Genomic DNA, 22,846 nt, shown 5'->3' with positions numbered 1-22,846 from the left:
TGCAAAATAAAGCAAGTAGAGCCAGGAGAGCAATTTATACAATTATAAAAACATTGAATACAAATATAAATGTGTGTGTGTGTATATATAATTATAATATATATTATATGCATATATAATCGTATACAATTAGAACAACATTGTAAAGACAAACAGCTTTGAAAGAACTCCAATCCATGCAATGACTAACCATCATTCCAGAGGACTGATGAAGCATTCTTGCTATCTTCTGACAAAGACACGATAGCCTTGGCGTAGAATGAGACATCCATATTTGGACATGGCTAACAGGGGTCTTTATTTTACTTAACTGTGCATATTGGTTACAAAGCTTTTGTTTTTCTTTTTTCAATGAGGACTGAGAGAAAAGTGTGATTAGCAAAAGAAAAGAGTCATTGAAACATTTTTTTAAAAGGCACAGAAGAGAACAGAAGGAAATACAGACAAACAAGAAAGCTTTGTAAGCTACATGTTGAAATGATTACAGTTAAAAGGAAAAGGAAGCTGTATGAAATAGAAATTCACAGCTTCATAGGAAATCCTCTTTTTCTATTTTTCATATGGACATGCACCTTTCTTTGTTATTTAGGTTCATAATAAGAAAAAAGAAATTGTAAAAAAAAGAAAAAAAACCCCAAAGTCACTGGACTGTGGAGTAGGTCTATAGACTTGTAAAATATTTTTACCTCTTATAAGCCACACTTTATTCTCTGATAGATAGTGATGGCCTTCACGTACCTTTGCTCCCTCTACCTTCACCTTCCAGACAAATATATTCCATTTTTCAAATGGACTTCATTTCCCTGACACCCTGGGATCCCTCTGTCTCCTGTGCAAATATATCAGGGACATTTTTTCCAGCTCCTGTCACAGACTCTGTAGAATAATGGCCTCTCTCAGATGCTACTGTGTGACCCATAAATCTTGATCTGTCCATTTTTTAAACTGAGTCTTCAAGGGCTGCAGCCTTCCCTCACTTTCCCACCCTGCTTTAGGCTTCCACAAGGCCTAGAATGTGGTCTAGTAGTTGCTTGGTTAGGACCCAAAACTAGAGTTCTCATCTCAGTTCCAACAGTGCTGCTATGTAGCTTTGGAAAGAATTAAATCCCATATCTGAAATGGAATGGAGGAAAACTGTGCCTCTTTCCCTAGAGGGTTTTTGAGAGAGAGAAAGAGAAACAGAGAGAGAGAGAGAGACAGACAGACAGACAGCTAGACAGAAAGACACAGAGACAGAGACACCTTTCATTGTCTATCTTTAGAGGTCAGAGAGCATTTTCCAGATATCAGTTGAACATTTGGATGAATAAAAACCAGTTTTGCCTTCTGGGATAAAAGAGAATACATCTAATTCCTTTTTCACTTCTTCAAATATTTGAAGACAGAGATCATGTCACATTGGTATTCTATTTTCCAGACTAAACATCACAATTTTCTTCAATCTTTCCACATAGGACATAATTTCTATACTCCTCACTGTCCTAGTCATACTCTTCTGAACAGTTTTACAGTCTTCTTTTAAAATGCAGTACCCAGAACTGGACACAATACTACAGATTCGGTGTGACAAACCATATTGTAGCTGTTGTGTTATAAGAACAGCCAGACGGAATATACCAGTCACATTTATTTTTCGTTTATCTGAATTCCTAACGTACATTATCTGCACCGTGTCAATTAGCACTTGATTATATACTGGTCATTTATTGACCTCTCATTGTTCCACACCTTTAGGTCTTTTCTCCTCAATTAACAGTAAGCTGTCTGAGGGCAAAGTTCATATTTATTATAAAGGTAATCTCCTAAAGAAGCTCATTTCGCAAGTTGTTTGGAACACAGATCTTATCTTCCTACAGAAACGGTGTAAGATGATGGTTGTATTCCACTGCTCGCCAAAATGAAATATTTACTCCTATTAAACTCAAGTTCTAACAGGATATAGGCCCAGTTTTGAGTTTGGGGACTATGCAGTGCAAGAGGTAGGATGGGTTGCAAGGAATGTTCCCTCCCACCTTCCCTTCCCTGGAAACAAGGCCATTAGCCCGAGTCAAATTTTGGAAAAATGCTGTTTGTTTTCAGGATCTTTCCACCTCCTTTTCTGAACCTCTTTCCTTCTCATGGTGCCCTGTTGCATAGCTGCCTATTATCTCCAGGCTGACCCAGGACTTCACTGAGGCAGCCCACTCAATTGTGTGTATGCACACACATATATACATATTTGCATATAGGAATTATATATGCATACAAAATATGTATGAATACATGAAAATAAGATACTGTCTGTGCTTTTTCTGCATCTCCTCAAAGGCCTACTACTTCCAAGTACACACAGTAGGTATTTGAAAAATACTTCTTAATTAATTTATGATCCTTGTCAAATGAAATATGTCAGGGCTGAAGTAAAAACCACTATATATACTCAATATCCATTTGACATTGAGTTATATCAAAGAGGTGTGAAATGTTACAAATGAGTAATGGTATATAGGCAGGGGTGCACTGAAGACAGCTTAGATAGGTAAGAGCCAATCTGTTATATTTTCAGTGTGGGCATTTATACCTTGGAAATCAGAAAACAATACAATTTAGAGCCTGATTTATTGTTTTATGATGGTCTAGACTTAAGAAAGTGATTTAAAAAAAAAGGTAAATGATACAGATTAAACTTAAAGAGTGTAGCGTATACACTTTCCCCCAGAGAGTAGGTTGTTAAACATGTACCAGCAGCTCATCCTTTGATATAAGAAAAAAGGGCAGCCTGGAATGGACAACACTTGGGTCTCCATCATAGTGTGCCTTGTACAAGAATGATATACACAAGTGTGCATCCAATAATGTCTCTGCCAGCTGCAGCTCTCCAGGCTGAAGGTAGTGCTGCCAAATAAAAACTCATGTACCTATAATCTGTTCCCATAATTTATTTGCTTGTGCCAACCATCTTTCCTCCCCCACCCCACCCCAGGCCATCATTAAGGCAAAATAGTGACCTTTCACATAAACTCTTCAAGGTACACGTTACTCTTCTGTGGATTTTTTCCGCTCCAAGGTTGCTGTAAATATTCATTTGAATCTGATTTCTCAAAGTGGGAGAAAAATAATGGGGAGAATGATGGCCAGATACAGAAAAGACCCTGTTCTTCCCACCTGTCATGGTATGATCCTTCACCCCTAGTTCATATTTATATAATGCTCTAGAGTTTTCAAAAATTCCATTTTACATTAACCCTATTTTATATATTTTACATTAACCCTTGTCATTTTACTGACAAGGAAATTGAGACTCAGAGAGGTTAACTGTCAAACCAGATTACCTACTTTTAATGATTCAGGTAGGTGTAAATGATACTATACACAAGAAGCTAGAAAGATTATAAAACACTGGGAAATAAATTGAGAACTTGAAACTTGTAGGGAATGTTTTCCTCAAATGCTTATTAACTATGTGACCCTGGGCAAGTCACTTAACTCTGTATACCTCAGTTTGTCATCTGTAAAATGAGCTGGACAAGGAAAATGCAAACCACTCCCAATATCCTTGCCAAGAAAAGCCTAAATGGGGTCATGAAGAGTCAGGCATGACCAACAACTAAACAATAATAAAGTGTTTTCCTTATTGAATCCCACAGGAGACAATGGAATTAGAAGGTAGATTTGAGAAGTGAATAGCTGACTAAGAAGATGGTATCTGAAATTGGGATTTGGCTTTCTGCAGAGATCATGGCTAAAACTACAGAAATGACAGGTTCCTAAGCCAGGATGGAATGTATGTAACAAGAGCTCATCAGAATGCATTTGTCAGGATTCTTGGAAATGTAACAAAAAACTGGAAAGGAAGACAGAGGGGAAAAGCAGTGGGGGAGAAGAAGAGACAGAGACAGAGAGACAGAGAGAGAATATTCACCATTCTCTATACGTATATATATTACATACACACACAAACACACACACATATGTATATATACATATATATAATAGCTACAATTACAATGTTGGAAGGAGAATAGTGATTGAGATGACTCTCAGGAAATAGAAAATTCAAGGAAGGAGTCAATAATGCGATCCATGGTCTAATAAAAATTGACAAAGTGTGAGTAACAAGTAAGACAAACTACAGAACCTAATAGGGGCAGGCAAATTTGATGTCAGTGGTATCACTGAGACTTAACAGTATGATACCCAGATTAGGATGTAGCTTTGGAAGAACATACTCTACTCGGAAGAATAAAGATAGATAAAATAAGGGGTACTAAGCAGAACTATATTTTAAGATTTACTTACAGGAGGTAAATTGACAATTTCAATTACATCACCTTAAAAAGTTTTTTTTTTATACAACCAATATAGCTAAAATTAGAAGAGAAGCAGGAAATGGGGGGAAATCTTTGCAGCAAGTTTCTTTGATAGTTATCATTTCTAAGAAGAATTGAATCAAACTTATAAGAGTAAAAACCATTCCCCAATTGATAAATAGACTAAGGATATGAATTGGCAGTTTTCAGAGGAAGAAATCCAAGTTATCAATAACCATATAAAAATGCTCTAAGTCAATAATAATTAGAGAATTACAAATTAAAACTGAGGTACAACATCACATCCATCAAATTGGAAAAGTTGAAAAAAATGGAAAATGACAAATGCTAGAAGAGCTGTGGGAAAACAGGTACTTTAACGCACTATTGGGAGAACTACAAACTGGTCCAATTATTCTGGAAAGCATTTTGGTACAACACCCCCAGAGCTATTATACGGGGCATAATCTTTAACCCCAGTAAAATTGTTACAAGCTCTATACCCCTAAAGAACAAAGAAAAAGGACAAGGAATTGCATGTACAAAAATGTTATTGTGCTAGAAGACATGATGAAGGGAATGGATTCAGAAAAACTTGGGAAGACTTGTATGAACTGATACAAAGTAAAGTGAGCAGAAGTAGGACAATACACAATAGTAACAATATTGTAAACATTGTAATCAACTTTGAAAGACTTAGCAACGCTGATCAACACAATGACTAACCACAGTTCCAGAAAGCTATTGATAAAACAAGTCCTATTTCCAGATAGAGAATGGATAGACTTGGATGAAGTATATTTTCATCTATTTCCTTCCTTCCACATAATGTAGACATTTGTTTTGCATTATTAAACATTTTGTATTAAGGGTTTTTTTGTTTGTCTTCTCTTCTCAATAGGTGGTAGAGAGGAAGGAAATAGACTAAGAATTTGGAAAATAAAATAAAATTGAATTAAAAGAGAGAAAAAGACATTCCTTTAAGGAAATGCAGGAGTCAGAAGAAGGAAATATGGTAGAGACCATTTTGGTAAAGGTCACTGGAAGTAGAAATGATAATTCATTTACTATAGGCCAATTGGATACAAAGAGAAAATAAATGAGAAGTTCAGAGAACATCTCAAATCTGGCATAGAGATATGATATAGTAGAGATGGGAGACATCAATTATCCAGACAATCTGCTACACATTTCTCTTTGTAAAAGTCAGAGCAACTAAGAATTTCTTAGTTTAGTACCTTATATACAATTCAATTCTTCAGAAAGGATGAGCCAACAAAAGACCAACAAGGGGAAATTCTATCCTAGTTAACATTCTCACCAATAAGGAGGAACTGATGGAAGATGTCAGAGATGGATCTGAACCTCAACTTCCTCACTCTAAGTCTAGAGTTAAATACATAAAGTAAAACATGCTGCTTATATGATTGTTGGGGCAGCTAGGTGGTACAGTGGACAGAGCACCAGTGCAGGAATCAGGAGGACCTGAGTTCAAATCTCACCTCAGACACTTGACACTCACTAGCTGTGTGATCTTGGGCATGTCACTTAACCCCAATTGCCTCATCCTGGGTCATCTCCAGTCATCCTGATGAATATCTGGTCACTGGATTCAGATGGCTCTGGAGGAGAAGTGAGGCTGGTGACCTGCACAGCCCTCCCTCACTCAAAACAAAGTCAAGTGCAAGTCATGTCATTATTTCTCTGATGGCATGGTCTTCTTTGGCAACGAAGGATAAACACACACATATGTAATTTAAAAATCAATATGCAAATTATATGTCAAACAATATGCATGAAGGTGTCTATTGCTTTTGGTTAACTACTTTGAACCCTTAAAGCATAAGAGAACCTCAGAACTGGAGGGAACCTCTGAGAGCATGTAGGGTAATCCAACGATGAAGAGAAATTTCTACTACAGCCTATTTGTTAGGTGGTTATCTAATCTTTAGTAAAATGGGCTCCCACCACATTCCAAGGAAGCCCATTTCACATGTGGACTGCTTCAATTATTAGGAAGTTTTTTCCGCTTTGTGTTGACATCTGCCTCCCTACCCTTCGAGCCACTCCTCCTCATTCTCCTCTCTAGGCCTAAGCAGGACAAAGCTGTGGTTTGACCAGGGAATACAACAGCAGGGTGATCATTACAAACCTTGATCTATTCTAGACCTTTGTGGCTTTACTGGCCTAGCCAGTACTTTCCTGTCTGTAACTAGGCTAGGGGCTGTCTTTTCTAGTCTCAAAGTTCCTTGGGGGCAGATTTCTGAACTTCCCTGGAAGATCAAGGTTCTTAATAAGGGGATGACTGACTAGGGGCCAAGTCAACAATAACCATTAAGTGCTAAGTACTGTGCTGATACTTTGTGAGGATACAAAGAAAGGTGGAAACAGTGCTTTTCCTTTAGGAGCCCACACTCTAATGTGGGAAAACAGGCAAATGGTATTGATGTATGAACAAGGTACATCCAGGATAACTTGGAGGTAATCTCAGAAGGAAGGCACTAGTGTTAAGGAGGATTTGGAAAGGGGTGAGGAGAAGGGTGCCAGTTACAGAAGCCCTCTTTATAGTCATCAAGGTAGATATTCTCTAGGAAAATCTCCCCTCCACTCTCTTAACTACTCATTCTAATGCTTGACCTGAACTAAAAACCATGGTTGTCCTAGGCACAGAAAGCAGCTGTATCTTACTCTTCTTCCTTGTCCAGATGGACTTCATAATATTTAATTCTTAGACTCCTTTAATGCAGTTCCTCATTGTTACTTGGAAGGACTGATCTTTGTCTACCCTAGAGGTGCTGTAGTCTATTTGTTGAGGTGATTAGATAAATCTTAAGTAAACGGTTCATGTATGTAGTGCATTACAAATATCATCTCATTTTATCCTCACAACAATCATGAAAGGTAGATGCTATCTCTTTTATAGATGAGGAAACTGAGACTTGCCCAGGGTCACAGAGTTAGGAAGTATCTGAGGCTGGATTTGAACTCAGGACTTATTGACTTCAAGTCCAGGGCTTTATCCACCAAGACATCTTGGTGGCTTTAATAGGATGTTTCAACTGCTTTTTTCTTGGGGGCGGGGGTGGGGCGAGACCTAGTTAACTGACAAATTCCACAGTTTTGGGGATAGAGGACCAAAAATCCACTATGCCATCCGGAAACTTCCTGACTGAGAGGAAGAACAGAACTCCTTCTAAGGGGATTAACGAGATTGATTCAACCAGAGTTCATGGTCCAATCTCAAAATCAGCTTGAGGGTGTTTGGGTGAAGATGCGCTTCTTGTCTGGGGACCAGGTGCAGTCTAAATGCTCCAGTCTAGAGGGAATAGGAATAAGTCAAATTGACCAAGGTAACTATAGCTAGACTCACTAGCTTAGAAGCAAAGTAATGAATAGTCAGAAATTAGGAAATTGTGCTTCCCATTACCTTTCCCTGGTATACTATTTCTCAATTTGTATACTATTCCTTTCCCTTAAAAATAAACTCTGAAAAAAAAATATTTATGTGATGTAGAGTTTATGGGAGCAGGAAGAGAAAAAAAGAGGAAAAAAATTGCCTAATTAGGTAACATGTACGTGTGTGTGTGTGTGTGTGTGTGTGTGTGTGTGTGTGGTCAAGAGAATGTAAGCTTTTAAAGGGTAGGGACTGCTTGATTTTGTCTTATATTACCAGCCCCTAAGGAAGGTAGGAAAAAGTTGATACTTAATACATCTTGTGGTCAACAATAATAGTGGCAATGGCAGGAAAACTAGGAAAGGGATTCAGAAGTGGCAGTTATTTGGGCCCAGAGAGCCAAAGAGGATGAAGGGCCAGAGAGTTCCGTAAGTCACATATGTTCAATTATGTGGGACAATTTAAAATGTTGTGAAAGGCTGGCTCTGGGATCAATGGCGAGGTCTCCTGGACCAGTTCATGTTTAAGAGCCAACAGTGTTGGCTCCATTATGGCAACTTCCCAGGGTTTCTCCTCTTCCTGAAGGGGTAGGGGGAAATCTGAGGGACTGTGAATAAGGGGAAAAGAAAGCACTCCTCAGAATCACAGGGTGAGTGTAGCAGAGACAAGAGAGTTGGAAGTTTCAGGATACTGCTCTTCCTCATTGTCTCCAGTAACCTTTCAGCTCCTGTTGCCAAGACTCTTCCTGGTTAACTTCTTAGAAAGTCAAGTCCTCCTCCCACCCCTTTCGTTGCTTAATTAGTTCCCAAAGGCTGCTATGCTTTCTTTTTCTTGAAAGGAAGTGAAAAAAAGGGATGAGGGTTTGGAGCAGGGACGGGGAACCTGTGGCCTCGAGGCCATCTATGGACCTCTATGTGCTCAAATGAGGCCCTTTGATTGAATACAAACTTCACAGAACAAAATCCCTTAATGAAAGGATTTGTTCTGCAAAACTTAAAATCAATCAAAAGGCTGCACCCAAGTACCTAGAAGGCCACATGTGGCCTTGAGGCAGAAGGTTCCCCACCCCTGGTTTGGAGTTTGGATCCATATAGCCTGGAGTGATGAAGTTTCCTCATCTATGTGGTCCAGAAGAGAACAACCTCTTTCATCTGTCAAGGCCAAGTCATACCAAGCAGCATTTATTATGGGTTTACTATGTGTTAAGTAATAAGAACATAATAAAAAAAAAGACAAAAAAGTCCCTGTCTCAAGGAACTTACAATTTAATGGAGGAGACAATATACTAATAACTACATACATACAAGATATATACAGAATAAATTGGAGGTAATCTTACAAGGAAGGCATTAACATGGAGGAAGACCAAGAAAAACACCTTCTGGAAGCTGAGCTAAGACTTGAAGGAAACCAGGGAATATAGGAAGCAGAAAGAAGCAGGACGCCTTGTATGTGAGGAAAGGCAAGGAGGCTGGTATCAATGGATCATAGAGTACATGGAGGGAAGTACAGAATAGACTGGAAAGGAAGGAATGGATCAGGTTATGAAGGCTTTTTTATTTGAACATGAAGATAATGGGGGATTCTTTGAAATTATTGAGTGGTGGGATGACATGATCAGATTTGTGCTTTGGAAAGGTCACTGGACTAGAGAGGGGAAGAGACTTGAGTTGTGAGGTGATGAGACCTGCTTGCCATTGGAGGTCTTGGGAAGGAGAACACCATATTCCCTCACATCTGGCTAAAAGCTATAGCTAGGATGCTGACTGGAGAAATACTTTAATATCTATGTCCAAGTAGGCCATAAAAAGAGAGGCAGGATTGGGGGAGTGGGCATAATGTTTATGTGTATGCTTGTTTGTGAAGCTATGGCTCAATCTGGTAGGGTTAATCTGTGTGTGTTCCTTCACCCCCTTTCTTGATTCAGAGAAGCTCAAGGCAACTCCTCGGCTTTCCTTGCTGTGTTTGCATGTATGCATGTATTTGCACATAGGTGTGCATACACACTTACACTCTTACTTTACTAGTAAAAGACATTCTCTCAATCATTAGTCTCAGTTTAGAGTAAAGATAATAGGGAAAAGGGATGGGGGAAGGAAAGAGAAAAAAAGACAATAGAATTCTGAACTAGAAGTGACTTTTCAGATCTGGCCCAACTTTCCCTTAAAAGATAAGGTAATTGAGACCCAGGGACAGGAGAGTGACTTGTCCAAGGTCACAGAAGCACTAAGTAGTGGAGCAAGTATTCAAATGCATGGGCTCTGACCTTAAATCCTACTTTCTTCCCAGTGCCTCCCACTGTCTTCTCTTTTTCTCTTCCTAATCAGTAGATAAACACCAAGAGTTGGTAATTTTTTTAAATTCAATTTTATTTTATTTCCAGCTAAAAATTCTCTCTCTCCCACTTCTATGCATTAAGAAGGTAAGAAAAACAGTATTACAAGTGTGTATAGTCATGAAAAATCAATTTTCACATCAGCCATGTCAGAGAGAGAGAGAGACAGTATAAACTACAATTTGCACTCTGAGTCACTCAACTCTGTATGAAGGTAGGTTTCATGTTTTATTATAAGTCCTTTGGAATTCTGCTTGGTCACTGTACTTATCAGAATTACAAATCTTTTAAAGTTGGTCATCTTTACGATATTGCTGTTACTGTATAAATTGTTTTCCTGGTTTTGCTCATTTCACTTTATATTAGTTCATCAAAGTCTTTCCAGGTTTTTCTGAAACCACCCCCTTCATCATTTCTAATACCACAATAATATTAACATGAGATTCATATACCACAACTTGTATTTAGCCATTCCTCAATTGATGGACATTGCCTGCGGATAACACCTAGGTTATGAACTTGGGTGACTGGGAAGATGATGACACCTTTGATTGTAATAGTGAAGGTAGGAAGAAGGAAAGAATTTAGACTATTCAGTTTTGGATGGAGCCTTGTGATATACCCAAGGTTAGTGAGTGTAATGTGGATAGATGTAACATGGATGTTACTTGGATGTAACACTCATGGATGAAGAACCAGCAGAAGGGAATGTGAAGGAACTATCAGACAGATGGGAAGGGAACCAAGAGAGAGCAGTGTCATGAAAATCCAGAGCGGAGAGAACATCCAAGGAGGTGATCAACAGTGTCAAATGCTGCTGAGAGGTCAGGAAGGAGGAGGATTGAGAAAAACCACTAGATTTGGCGATTAGCAAGTCATTGCTAATTTTGGAGAGAGTAATTTCAACTGAGTAAAGATGCATATAATGATATTGAAAAGGATTTAGGAAAAAGGGAAATGAGAAAAAAAGTAAAGGACCTGAGTGTTGATGGCTTCTGCAAGAAAGTTTGGCTGAGAAATAACTCTGTAGGGTGATGATGAGCAGGGATGATGGGATCTAGTGATGTTTTTTTTAGGATAGAAGAGACTTATGTGTGTTTGTAAATATCAGGAAAGGAATCAATAGACAGCAAAGGAGGCAGAGAAGAAGTGGTCACATGGGCAGGAAGAAAACTGTGAGTAGTGTAGAGAACCTAGATAGAGAGTTGTCAAGGAAAAGAAGATGATCCATGATGGGATGAGGACTGAAAAAAGGCCATTAGATTTGGCTGTTAAGAAATCATCAATGCCTTTGGCAAAAGCAGTTTCCTTTGAAGGATGAGTTCAAAAGCCAGATTTCAAAGAATTAAAGGAAAGTGAGAGGAAGAGAAGAGGAGGCATTGTTGTACATGGCCTTCAAGGAGTTTTGTCAAAAGAAGGAGATATAGGATGACAACTATCAGTGATGGACAAATCAAGTGAGCATTTTTTGAGCATGTGGGAGACCAAGGTAAGATTGTAGACTACAAGGAAGCAGTCAGTAAACAAGGAGAGATTGAAAATTAGTGAGAATGGGAATAAGAGGGGGCAGCTTGCCGGAAAAGATGGGATGAAGTAGGATCACTTGTGCATGTAGAGGGCGTTTCTCATCAAGAAGAAAGGTCAACTCATTATGTGAGATGGGTGAAGGTGGAGACAGTGGCAGAAGGAATCTGGCAGGTAAGACTTGAGGGGGAAGAGAGAAGGGAAAACTCAGTGAATGGATTCAATTGTTTCAGTGAACTATGAGGCAAAGTTCTCTGTTAAAAGGGGAAGGGGAGGGAGAACTAAGGCAGAGGAGTGAAAAAAAGTCATGAGTGGGATAGTGACTCAGTTAGGAAAGTATAAAAGGATTGCCTTGTTACAGTGAAGGCCTAGTTGAAATCACATAATAGAAAGTTGCAGCAGATCCAGTTGGCACCATTTTGTGATTTTCTCTGGCTTCACTTGTCAGCATGAGAATAGGTTCAAAGGCGTGGTGGGAGTACTTTAGAGCTGTGACCTGGCAGTCAGATTGGGAAGAGGAAAAAGGGGCAAGGGATTCAAGAAAACAGGACAGTGTAGACCTGATCTGGATCACTAAAAGGTCAGGCTGGAGAACAGAGTAGAGAGCAGTGATCACAGAAGTGATAGCCTAGGAAAGAACTAAGGGGTCTAGGGATGGGAGATGAATTTGTGGAAAGTGTGGCATATATGGATGACAGCATGATCAAGAGTATGGCTTCTCTCTACGTAGCTGAGGTGGGGTAGAAGAGTCAGTCATAGGACATGAGCATGAGGAACTAAGAGGCACAGGTGTTTGAGGTACTTCCAACATCTGTATTTTGAAGTCCCCTAGTATGAGGGCAGGATTTGGAAAGGAGAGAATAACTGTGAATCAAGCACAGAGTTCACTGAAGAAAGAAGAGTAGTGTCCTGGAGGTCAGTAGCCCACAGCCACCAGAATTTTGATGAGTATAATACAAAGATGTGTTTGATAATGGGTGATAGCCATGGATTGAGTGAACTTCAAAGGAAGAGAGATTACGAAGGAAAAGGAGATAAAAAGAGAAGCTGAAAGTAGCGATGAGCTGGAATTTTCTGGAGCTAAAAAGGTATACGTTTACAAAAAATATTAAAAATTGGTCCCTGTCATGCCTACTGTATGTTATATCCCAGGGGTGGTTACTTCTAGTCCCGACTCTGCTTTTAGGCCATTTTCTTCTTAGATGCTTACTTGCACCCTTGGACGTAGCAGTTTTTCTGCATTTGCCAACCAATTTCTCTTCCTAGATCTGTTTCTTTAATCAGAGATCTTCCTTTACTCCCCACCCCCAATACTTACATTGGCATTCTGCTCATCCATATTTATGCAGACTGATAAACCATTTCTAGAACTGTAGGATTTACAAAGGGACAAAGGAATTCATCCATCCCTGTATTACGTACTCCTCCCTATGTAGAATCACTGACCCTTTGCTTTAAAATTTTCACAGATGTCAGTCTGAATATGATGCACCAAGTTCTTAACCTGCTCAAGTCATTCCTAATAATTAACTTAAATCTTTCTTATGCAAACTAAGCCTCCATGGCTGGTGTGTATATTCTGACAGGGCAATGTACATTTGGCTGTCCTAACACAGAAGGGAGATGGGCACTCTTCAGCGCTGAGGATGCTCTCGGCCAGATTGGACAAAAAGAGGCCTGGTTGGAAGGCTGTCATCTTCCACTGTCTTTCCCTGAGTGTAGGTGGGAAGGGAAGGGAGGATGATGAACGGAAGAGGGAGAAGTGTTATTTCCAGATCAAAGATCCCTGTACAATACAGAAACTCATCTTGTTACTATACTCTACATTTGTACAAGTACCTTTTAAAAACTTTTCACAGAAATTGAGTCCCCACAATTATCTTGTGAAGGAGGTTATTTTCATTTTGCAGATGAGGAAGTTATGGATCAAGCAGTTTAAATAAATGACTTAAAGTTACACAGCAGTTTAGGAAGAGAGCTGACACTAGAATTCAGAGGCTGTGCACTGCAGTAGAAAAGTCACTGGAGTCAGAGCACCTGGGTTCAAGGCATGAATCTGCCACTCACTGTGTGACTTTGGGCAAGTCAATTTACTTATTTGAGCCTCAGGTTAGACAGATAACCCCTATGATCCCTTCCAGATGTAGATCTAGGACTTCTGACATGGACACTTCAGGCCCTTTGTCTTAGGATAACACTGCCTCTGGCATGGCAAATATCCTCTGGCATGGCCCACAAAAGAGGATATTCCTAGAAAACAGGCTCTCTCTAAAGTCATTCCTTCTCTGAGAACTTGTGAATGACAAAGGCTAGTTCACGTGGTGTTCATTCCTTCCCCTCCACCCAGAGACTTCACACTCACCATGAGGTGCTGGAAGAGCCAGGAACGCATTATGTTGGTAGCATGCTTGGGTAGGACTCCCCTTTTGTTCTTGGACTTCTTATCCTCGTTGTCCAGGAGGGAGGTGAGGTCAAGGTTAACCTTCAGGGCAGGTGGAGAGAAAAGCCGCATCAGCAGCCACACAGGGAGGGAAGGACCTGTTGCCATGGTGATGGTAGCACACAAAGCCAGCTTCCTTTTCTGACCCATTCTCCTGCTCTGGGGAGGCTACCTTCTCATGCCCCCAAGATGGAACAGTCACCCTCCCTCTAACTCCCCCCCTTCTTCTCTGATAACATCAGTCCCTTCAAGCTAAAAAGAAGGGAAAATTTGAAGATAGAGAGAAGGGGGAGAAGGGAAGAGAGGGAAGAGTGGGGACAGGGCCATAAAGAATTTGTGGAATATACAGACCCATAGTCTTTTGTCCAAATAGGACTAGAAGGATCTCCTGCTCCTACCTCATATGTCGGAGGATCCAGGGAAACCTAAAACATTTGCTTAGCAGGTGATGGAGTTACTCTATTGTCCCAGGTAGGGAACTGTGTTCTGGGCTCCTGAAAATTCTCCAGTTGACTGACCTCATCAATGCTACCTCTGTGGAGAAAACTGTCCTACTCTATGCAGGAGGGAAGGGAAATAGGAAAACTTCAGGAATGAGGAATTTCTCCCACTAGAGCTCTGCTCCACCCAGCCTCTTGTTTTTGGATGCCTGAGACACAAGTTACCCTATTTTCCAAACCAAACTTGACCAAGTCTGTTTCTTTTGCAAAGCCTCAATTAAAGTAATTTTCTTTTTTTTCTTGATATCAGGATTGTCCTAGAAAATCTGGGATGAATAGTTGCTATAGATACAACCTGCCTAACTCTCTGGAAGCTTCTTTCACTTGTTTACCCCAGCCCTAGAGGAGAGCTAGACCCAGGACAATACTGCCCAACACATAGCAAGTGATGACAAAGATGTGTATAATAATGGCAAAGGAAAAGAGGTGGGGAGGAGGGAGGAGAGAGGATGGATGGTGAGTGAGGAAAAGAGCAGGGAGTTTGAGACTGCAAAAAACTCACTGAAACATCAACTTTAAAATCACCACCACCACCCACTCCTCTTTTCCCCAGGTTTCATCAAAATATTCCTTCTGTATGAATAAAACATCAGGCTCCAGCCCCATGCCAGGCATGGAAGGCTCCCTCTGGCCCAGGCTACGATTTAAGGTAAGGCTGGGGTTGCATACATTGTGCTGGCATTGAAGGAGGTCTTTGGCCAGACTTGTGCCCCTGCCCTTGTGGTCCCCTAACTCCCTATTAGCTATAGAGGCCAAATCTCATTTAGATGCAGTGAAGAATGTGTATTTACATGGTGGGAGGTAGCATAGGGGAAGGGAAGGAGGTTGTTTTAGGACCTCAAATCTCCCCAAAGGTTCTAAAAGCAAACCAAGGAATCAGAAACAAAGGAAATTGAAGGACAGGAAGATGAGATAAGAATCACAGAATGAGAAGTGTCCCTGGCTGTAAGAGAGGAAGACAGTGTGATACAAAGAGTGCTGAACTTGGAATCCTAGGACTTGAGATTTCACCTCAGCTTGGCCATTTCTGGGGGCAAAGTGATCTTCAGGCAAGTCACTTATCCTCTCCAGGCCTCACCTCTCTTATCTGTAAAATGAGGGAGCCAGACTAGATGACCACATCTGAAAGTGATTTTAAATCATTTAATTTTTCTGTGCATCAGTTTCTTCCTCTACAAAGTGGAAAGGACTCAAACCAACCTCAAAAGTGCTTCAGAGACTTCACAACCAATGATGTTCTAAGAACTAAGGGTTGACTTACTAACTCACCTACACCTAGTTAGCTTTGGGGCAAGGTCTTGCTTCCTTTGAGGGAGAGGATTTTCTCAGTCTGGAGGCTGGTATTGACATGATGGAGGATTCTAGGGCCTTGTCCAGATGAGCAGACCCAAGAAACCTGTTTTAATTTCATAGGCCTCAGTTTCCTGTCACTGCTTTGTCCCTTCATTTTTTTTTTTTATTGCCCAAAGTACTTTCTTCAAAGCTTCAGAGATTTTTAAAAATTACCAGTGTAAGTACTTCTTCCACCAAGGCAGATTCTACCATGCCTTGATAGAGTCAGTGAGTTGTCATGATGGAAAAAAAAAGTTCAAATTAACCTTGACCTTACTTTCCTCCTGGACAACAAGGATATGAGGTTGGACTCCAGGCTAAGCAACAGCTAAAATTAGAGGGGAAGGGTGGAATCTTCTGGTGATGAGACTCCTTAAACCTGAACCTAGCTGGGCTGATCCTCAGAGAAAGACATACAATCTATTGCTATATCTTGGATCTGACATAGTGATGTCATTTTGGTCTCTTCTGAAAAAACCAACAATCTATTGCTGGGCTTGTATTTAAGGTCGTGCTAGCCTGGTCACTGTCAGCAACATGTTGATGTGTTCCCTGGTCCATGAAGGAGGATTTAGTGAAGGAGTCATTACAATCATATAGGTATTTCCTTTTCCCTACTCCACCCCCAAAGCTAGATGGGAAGCAAATTTTTTCTGTTCTTAAAGGTTTCTCCCCTCCCCATTTCTAAGGGATCCCAGGAAGCATCTAAAAGGAAAGGAAGTAGAAGTAGCATTTAGTCGTTTGCTTAGTCATCCTGGGTGTGATGAGATAACAATAGTATTTCAGGGGGATATCCGACTCCCCTCACAGAGAAGTGAGGGGGTGGAGAGCTCCTAGGTGGAAATATACAATAGAGAGAGATTGGGAGGAGGAGATAAAGAGCTCTCCTACAGAACTGATCTCAGGCTAGACAATGGTGAAAGAGATAAACCTGTTAAGACACAGGGAAAACCTGGAAGGTGGTACACTCCCTGGCGTAGAGCTTAGCCATCTCTTTTCCTTCTCATCCTTGTCTCCTCTCATTCGGGCTTTTTGCAGACATCATGCTAGGAGTATTGGGTAATAAGAGAAGTGAAAACAACAGGCAACAGAAATGGAATACTAACCTCTTTCTGGGGGCTTTTAGGAATCATAAATTTAATTTAACCATTTTCAATGAATAAAAATCTACTTTTTATCTTCCTCCCACTGTTTGCATTGCAAAAAGACAAAATCCAACCCAACTCCTTCCAATACCCCCAAACTTGTAATGCATTAGTCTAGTAAAACAGATTTCTGAATTAGCTATGTCCAAAAAATATACAAGCTCAGTCTGCACCATGAGTCTATCACCTCACTGTCAGGAAGTAGGCATGTTTCATCATGAGTCCTCTGGAATAATTGGTCACTGTGTTAGGATCACAGATTTATGATAGATCTAAAACTAGAATGGATTTTGGAGTCCATCTAGTCCAGTCACTTTATTTTCCAGATGAGGAAGCTGAGGCCCTGAAGATTAAATGATCTATTTAAGGTCACACAGGTACTAAATATCAAAGGCTGACTTTGAACCTAAGTCCTCTGATATCAGAGCTACTGTCCTTACTACCTTCCTAAGATGTCCTGACTTCTTTTCCTTTGGAATTTTGGACTGGGGGTAACTTTTTTAGTATGAAAAGCTGCTTAGGATCACAGATAAGATGGTAGTAGAGTGGAGAGGGCTTTAGAAGCCCTCTAGCCTAATGCCTTTGTTAAAAATGAAGAAAGAGAGGCCCAGAGAGGTAAAGGGATTTGCAAAAATTGATCAAGTCAGAGAGAAGAAAAAGATGCCAAACTTGAACCAAGGTCCTAAGATGCCAAATCCAGTATTCTCTGCACTTGTTTGACAAAAGAAAAGATAAAAAGGACTTTTCAAGTTTTCTATTAGGCAGTTCAACTCAGTTCAACAGATCAGGAAAGGAGACAGACTACAATTCAGGGCACACCCTGACAGGAATAAAGATTGTGCATTGGGCTGGAGTGTCCCCCAGTAATCTGTCTGGTGACTGAGTGTAATGGGGCTGTTGGTAGTAACTACAAATGACACTATGGACCTGTCCTTGAATATTGGCAGTTATGCAAAACTCCTACCCTCAAGAAGTTTTCCATATGAAGGGCTTCCTCACCTGAGTGGTCCTTTATATACCCAAGTGGAAATAGCATAAAAAGGAGGGCCCAGGCTAAGCAGAGAACTGAGAGTGCTCCTGAAAAACAGGCTTGGGGTATCTCCGTAGCACTGTAGTGTCAGGTCTCCAGTGACTTTTTTAAGCATTGCCAAATGTCAACAGAGGTATAAACCTGTGAGGTCAGGAAGCTCCTCCTTCTCTCATTCCATGAAGTCTTAGGATTCCCCCCAACTCAGCTCAACTTCTGTTCAAGGGCCAGGCCTCTCAGTGCCAGAGACCTATAGAGCTGAGGGCCTGTCAGTTCTACCAAAACATGAAAAGGAGTGAGCATGGGGAGAAGGGCTAAAGAGGGAGTATGTGAATCAGAGAATAATATACACCGTCTAGGAGTCCATTCCTTTCATTTTACGAGTGAAGTATCCAAGGTTACAGGAACAGGTATAGAGACTGGGAGGTACATTTAAAAGGCCAGAACTTTGTATGAAGTTGGTACTTAATAAATATTTAATACATTCACTGCTTAGTACAGTATCTGGCACATAATAAATGTTTACTCATTAATAAATGTTTAATTGAAAATGGGAAAGAGGAGACAGGTATTCTGGTTGAGGCGGGAGGGACCTCAGGAGCACAGGAGAGTATAAATAAAGCAGGATCAATTCTGGCTACTGTCTTGTTCAAACTTAGCACAAAATCTAGGAAGAGCAGGAAGGGCTGTGCCCAAAAGAGCACCATTGTGGATGTGCAGGTTGGATCTGGCTGATTGGAAGCCAGACCTAAAAGGAAGGAGACCTGTCGGTTTCCTGTCCCTCCCTCTGCCTCAACCCTCTCTTCCCTTTGGAGCCAGGCCAGTGTTTCCTGGCTTAACCACTAGCAAAGCCTGTCTCCCTAGGTAACAGGGGAAGTGAGGGTAAGGAAGGCTTACAGGACAAAGGGGATTGGTGAGTAAGGAAATGGCCAGGCAGCTTCTCCTTGGGGGCCCCTGCTCCTAACTCTAGCAAAAGGGGGAGAGGGAGGACAATGGTATTGAGAAAAAAAATCCATCAGCAGATAAACCTCAAATCTCATAAAACTCTTGCACTGCAAAGTACAAGGCATATTAGCCTTTCTAGACAGACTCTCAAGAGGGGGAAGGAATGGGGAACAGCACCGCTGTTCCCCCGAGTGACAAGAAGAATGCAGAGGGCTGGACCTGGATTAGACAGGGCTTCACAGCTGAGATCATTCAGAACTCTGACTTTGGCCTCAAATGACCCTACAGGGAAGTGATCCAATCCCAATTACCTGAGAATGCTCCCTTCCATCCCCCCAAACTCCATGACTATCTTCACCTTTCAGCAACTTCCATTTCCCTCACCCACCCTGGACTCTCATTTTTCTTTCAATTCTCAAGGCAATTGGGAATGGGGAAGGAAAGACTTCTGGGAGTTTTTCTAGTAAACAGATTTTTCCAACTTAGGTCAAGATGTTAGATTAGTCAGGAATAGTACAAGCAGAGTGGGATGAAATAACAGGGACTGGAGATGGGAGAAGGTACTTAGGGGAAGAGAAGAATTGGCTTCCTTGGGGAAGTGATTTCTGGGCATGGACTGAACATGCAAATACTATGTAAATGTGCATCTGTCCCTTTGGAATTGTCAGCCTAGTCCTCATTTGTACCCAACCTGCAGCCCCACCCTATGCCACTGAGAAGGCCTTGCTTAGTTGCTTTTTAAGAAGGTCCACAGATAGCTTCTCTCCTCTCACTTAACTTACCTGTGTGTTTTGGATCTGGATAGCTCCCTGGGGGATTGCTTGGGTGACCACCTGACCCTGGGAGGTTACCATGGTAACTGGCTGGTACAAGGCTCCACCTGGAAAGAAAAAGGACTTTATATTACCAGCAATGTGGCAGGGGAGACTGGCATGGGGTACTCTCCACAAACCTAGCTGTTGTTCTGGACCCCTGAGCCTCCCCTGCATTTTCAAGCCCAACCTTTGAGGGCTCAGGCCTGCTATTGACACTGTCCTGGAAAATGGCAGATTTACAGCCTTCAGTGTGGGGAGTCTAAAGACAGCAAGGTTCTGAGAACTAAGATGAGAGAGCTCAACTTGGATGTCCAAGGGGGAGTCAGATGAGGGGGGAAACTTTATAGCCAATGAGCCATTTGGGGGAAAGTCTCTCCTTCCTGGCTGTAACTGGCTTCATTGGGGGCTTATAGGATTTATCTCCCAGTTTCTTCAAAGCTGAGAGCTGAGGTTTCAAGAAATCGGGCAATACTGCCAATTGGTCTGCTTATACAATGAATACAAACTTCAATCCAAAGGCAGGATAGAGATTATCTCCTTATCTGGACATACGTAAGGCCTCCCTGACCTGAGTCCTTTTCTAGTCAGATAATGAACAGTCAGGCAAGGAATGAACAACATAGAGATAAATGCTGTAAGATGGATTTCAGTTCCCTCTCTGATCTGAGCCCTGGCTTCCTCTCCCAAACCTGGATTCTAGTCTGTCATCTGCGGGGTTCCCCCTACTAGCCCCACTCCCAGTCCCTGCTCAGAGGGGTCTCATCTTCCCTCGTTCCTGTTGGTACTCACCTGAAACAACTTGTGAATTGACTGTTGTCATGGCAATGTTGCCTTGCTGGAGTGCTGAGGCTGGGACTACAATCCCCTGGGGGTTATTGGAGACTCCTGTCATGGAATTGGGGGAATTCTGCAGGAGGTCCTAGGGTAAAGGGAGGTATGGTTTGGGTTTACACACTATTTCCCTAGATTCCACCCAACCCACCCTTGCACAGCCCCAAACTATGGGGAAGGAGAGTCTCACCAAGCCATTTTTCTATACCTCAACACCCTATCCAACTGTACATTCCATTTCCCATTTCCCTACAGATCGGCTTTAGGATATTTAGCTAATAGTATGAGCCAAGGGGCATGAGGGTGGGGTTGCAGTTAGTGGACCCAATGTGATCCCAAAGTGTGACACAGCACATCTGAAGGGCAGATGCTGTATCAGGCTGCTAGTGTCTAGAACAAGGGACACCATAAATCTGCTATTTTATGCCATGGTCAAACTACAGTTGGAGCATTGGGTTCAGTTCTGGATTGTACATCTTAGGAAGGACATTGACAAACTGTGGGGCATGTCCAAAGGACAGTGAATAGGATGGTGAGAAGAATGGAGACTGTGTTTTATAGGAACTGGCCTAAAGATGTGGATGTTTGATCAATCAGCAAGTGTTTATTAAGTGCTCACTTTGTTGCAGGCACAGTTTACCTGTAGAGGAGCACAGCCTCAGGAAATAAGGTCACTATCATCAAGTCCTAAAGGGCTGTTGTACTGAAGAGGGAATCAGACTTAGAATCCTGGCTTTACTACCTGCTACTTGTCAGTCTTTCGCTAAATCACAATCTCTGTGACTCACTTTCCTCATAAGTAAAGTGGAGGGGCCTGGATGAAATGACTTCTTAGGTCCTATCTAGTCTATGAACCAGGATCAATGGAAAGAAGTTATAGTAGAATAGATTTGAGTTGGATATAAAGACAACCTTCTCAATAATCAGAGGTGATCAAAGGTAGAATGAGCTGACTTAAGAGGAATACTGAAATTCAGGAAGTAGTTACTTCCTCATTACTAGAGGTCTTGAAGTAGAGGTCATTGACCACTCTGGTATAGAGAGAATTCCTCTTCGGTTGCAGATTGGTCTGGATGACATCACAGGATTTAAGGCTAGAAGGGAATCCATCATTCTTCCTACTTTCATGCTGAGGTCTCTTCTACCTGAAGTTTTATGATTCTGAGCGTCTATGGGATCAAGGCTGGATAGACGTAGGAACTTTCAAGTCTGGGGCAAGGCTTCCTTTCTCAGTTTCCTCAGGACAGAGAGAAGTGAACTAGCAAAACAACTTCTATGATGCCAAGACCATTATAAAGAAAAATAACTTTGAAAGACTTCACAATTCTGAACAATACACCAATAAACCGCAACTCCGGAGCACCCACCTATTGAAGCAGATGATCTGCTTCCTTGCCAGAGGTTTAAAATGCAGAATAAGATATGCATTTTTGACCAATGCATGAATCTGTTTTGCTAAACTATGCATATTTGTTATGAGCGTTTTCTTTTTTAATTGTTCAATTTGTTGGTAATGGCGAGGAGAGCAGTGGGAGGGAGAGCATCCTTTCAGCTTATTGCTGGAATTGACAAAATTTCCCCTAACATGTGATTTAAGTAGACTCCTCCAAACAAAATCACACATCAGGAAAAGAGAAATCAGGCCTTAGGTCTAAAATCAGTTTAATAAACTCTATCTCTCTCTTTCTTTCTATTCCTTCCTACTTCCTTCCTTTCTTTTTGTTTTTTTAATTTTTTTTTACTGGGAAAGACTGTCAGAGGATTCCGTATTTGGTGGGTGAGAGAAAGAGACTTTGATAGAAGAAGATGTTGGGGTTGGGGGGGTATCATCAATGAATTTGCTTTTGTTTGGGAGGAACTAGTGGAAAAAGAACTGGACTCATAATGGGGAGCTCTGAGTTCTATTACTAGGCAAGATATTGAATTGCCAGGGGCCTCAGTTTCCTTATGTGTAAAATGAGGAGGTTGGAGTCAATGTTGTCTAAGATCCCTTCTTGTGCTGTCATATTTCTTTTTCCTTCCTTATACTCCAGGCCAGATCCTCAGATTACTCCCTAGTAGCTGCAGTTTTGGTCACAGGTAAGTACATAAGAAGAAAACACACACAAAAGAAAACTCCCACACAAAACCTTCACTTATCTGATCCACCCATATCTTCTGGGAGGTTCAGTTCTTTAACCTATAGGGAAGATTAGAGCATGTGGAGTCATGGGGCAGGCAGGACGCTGGAATGCAGTTTAAGTGAAACCTTAAACTAACTATTACACAC

At 41.2% G+C, this 22,846-nt stretch overlaps 1 protein-coding gene across 4 annotated transcripts in view; it reads right to left on the bottom strand.

The window, feature by feature from the left end:
• The window catches only part of PKNOX2 (PBX/knotted 1 homeobox 2), a 341,067-nt gene that overhangs the window by 12,172 nt on the left and 306,049 nt on the right, over positions 1-22,846 (bottom strand). For all 4 annotated transcript variants that reach the window (XM_072611458.1, XM_072611459.1, XM_072611460.1 and 1 more), the window contains 3 exons: positions 20,536-20,665; positions 19,714-19,811; positions 13,905-14,024 (listed from right to left, as the gene is read on the bottom strand). In XM_072611458.1, coding sequence (XP_072467559.1) covers positions 13,905-14,024; positions 19,714-19,811; positions 20,536-20,665 — 348 coding nt within the window. The remainder of the gene's footprint in view (positions 1-13,904; positions 14,025-19,713; positions 19,812-20,535; positions 20,666-22,846) is intronic.

Source organism: Notamacropus eugenii, chromosome 5 (genome assembly GCF_028372415.1).
Source record: "Notamacropus eugenii isolate mMacEug1 chromosome 5, mMacEug1.pri_v2, whole genome shotgun sequence".
In the NCBI taxonomy this organism is placed as follows: domain Eukaryota; kingdom Metazoa; phylum Chordata; class Mammalia; order Diprotodontia; family Macropodidae; genus Notamacropus; species Notamacropus eugenii.
Note: the sequence above shows the minus strand (reverse complement) of the source record. Positions and strands in the feature narration are given on the sequence as shown.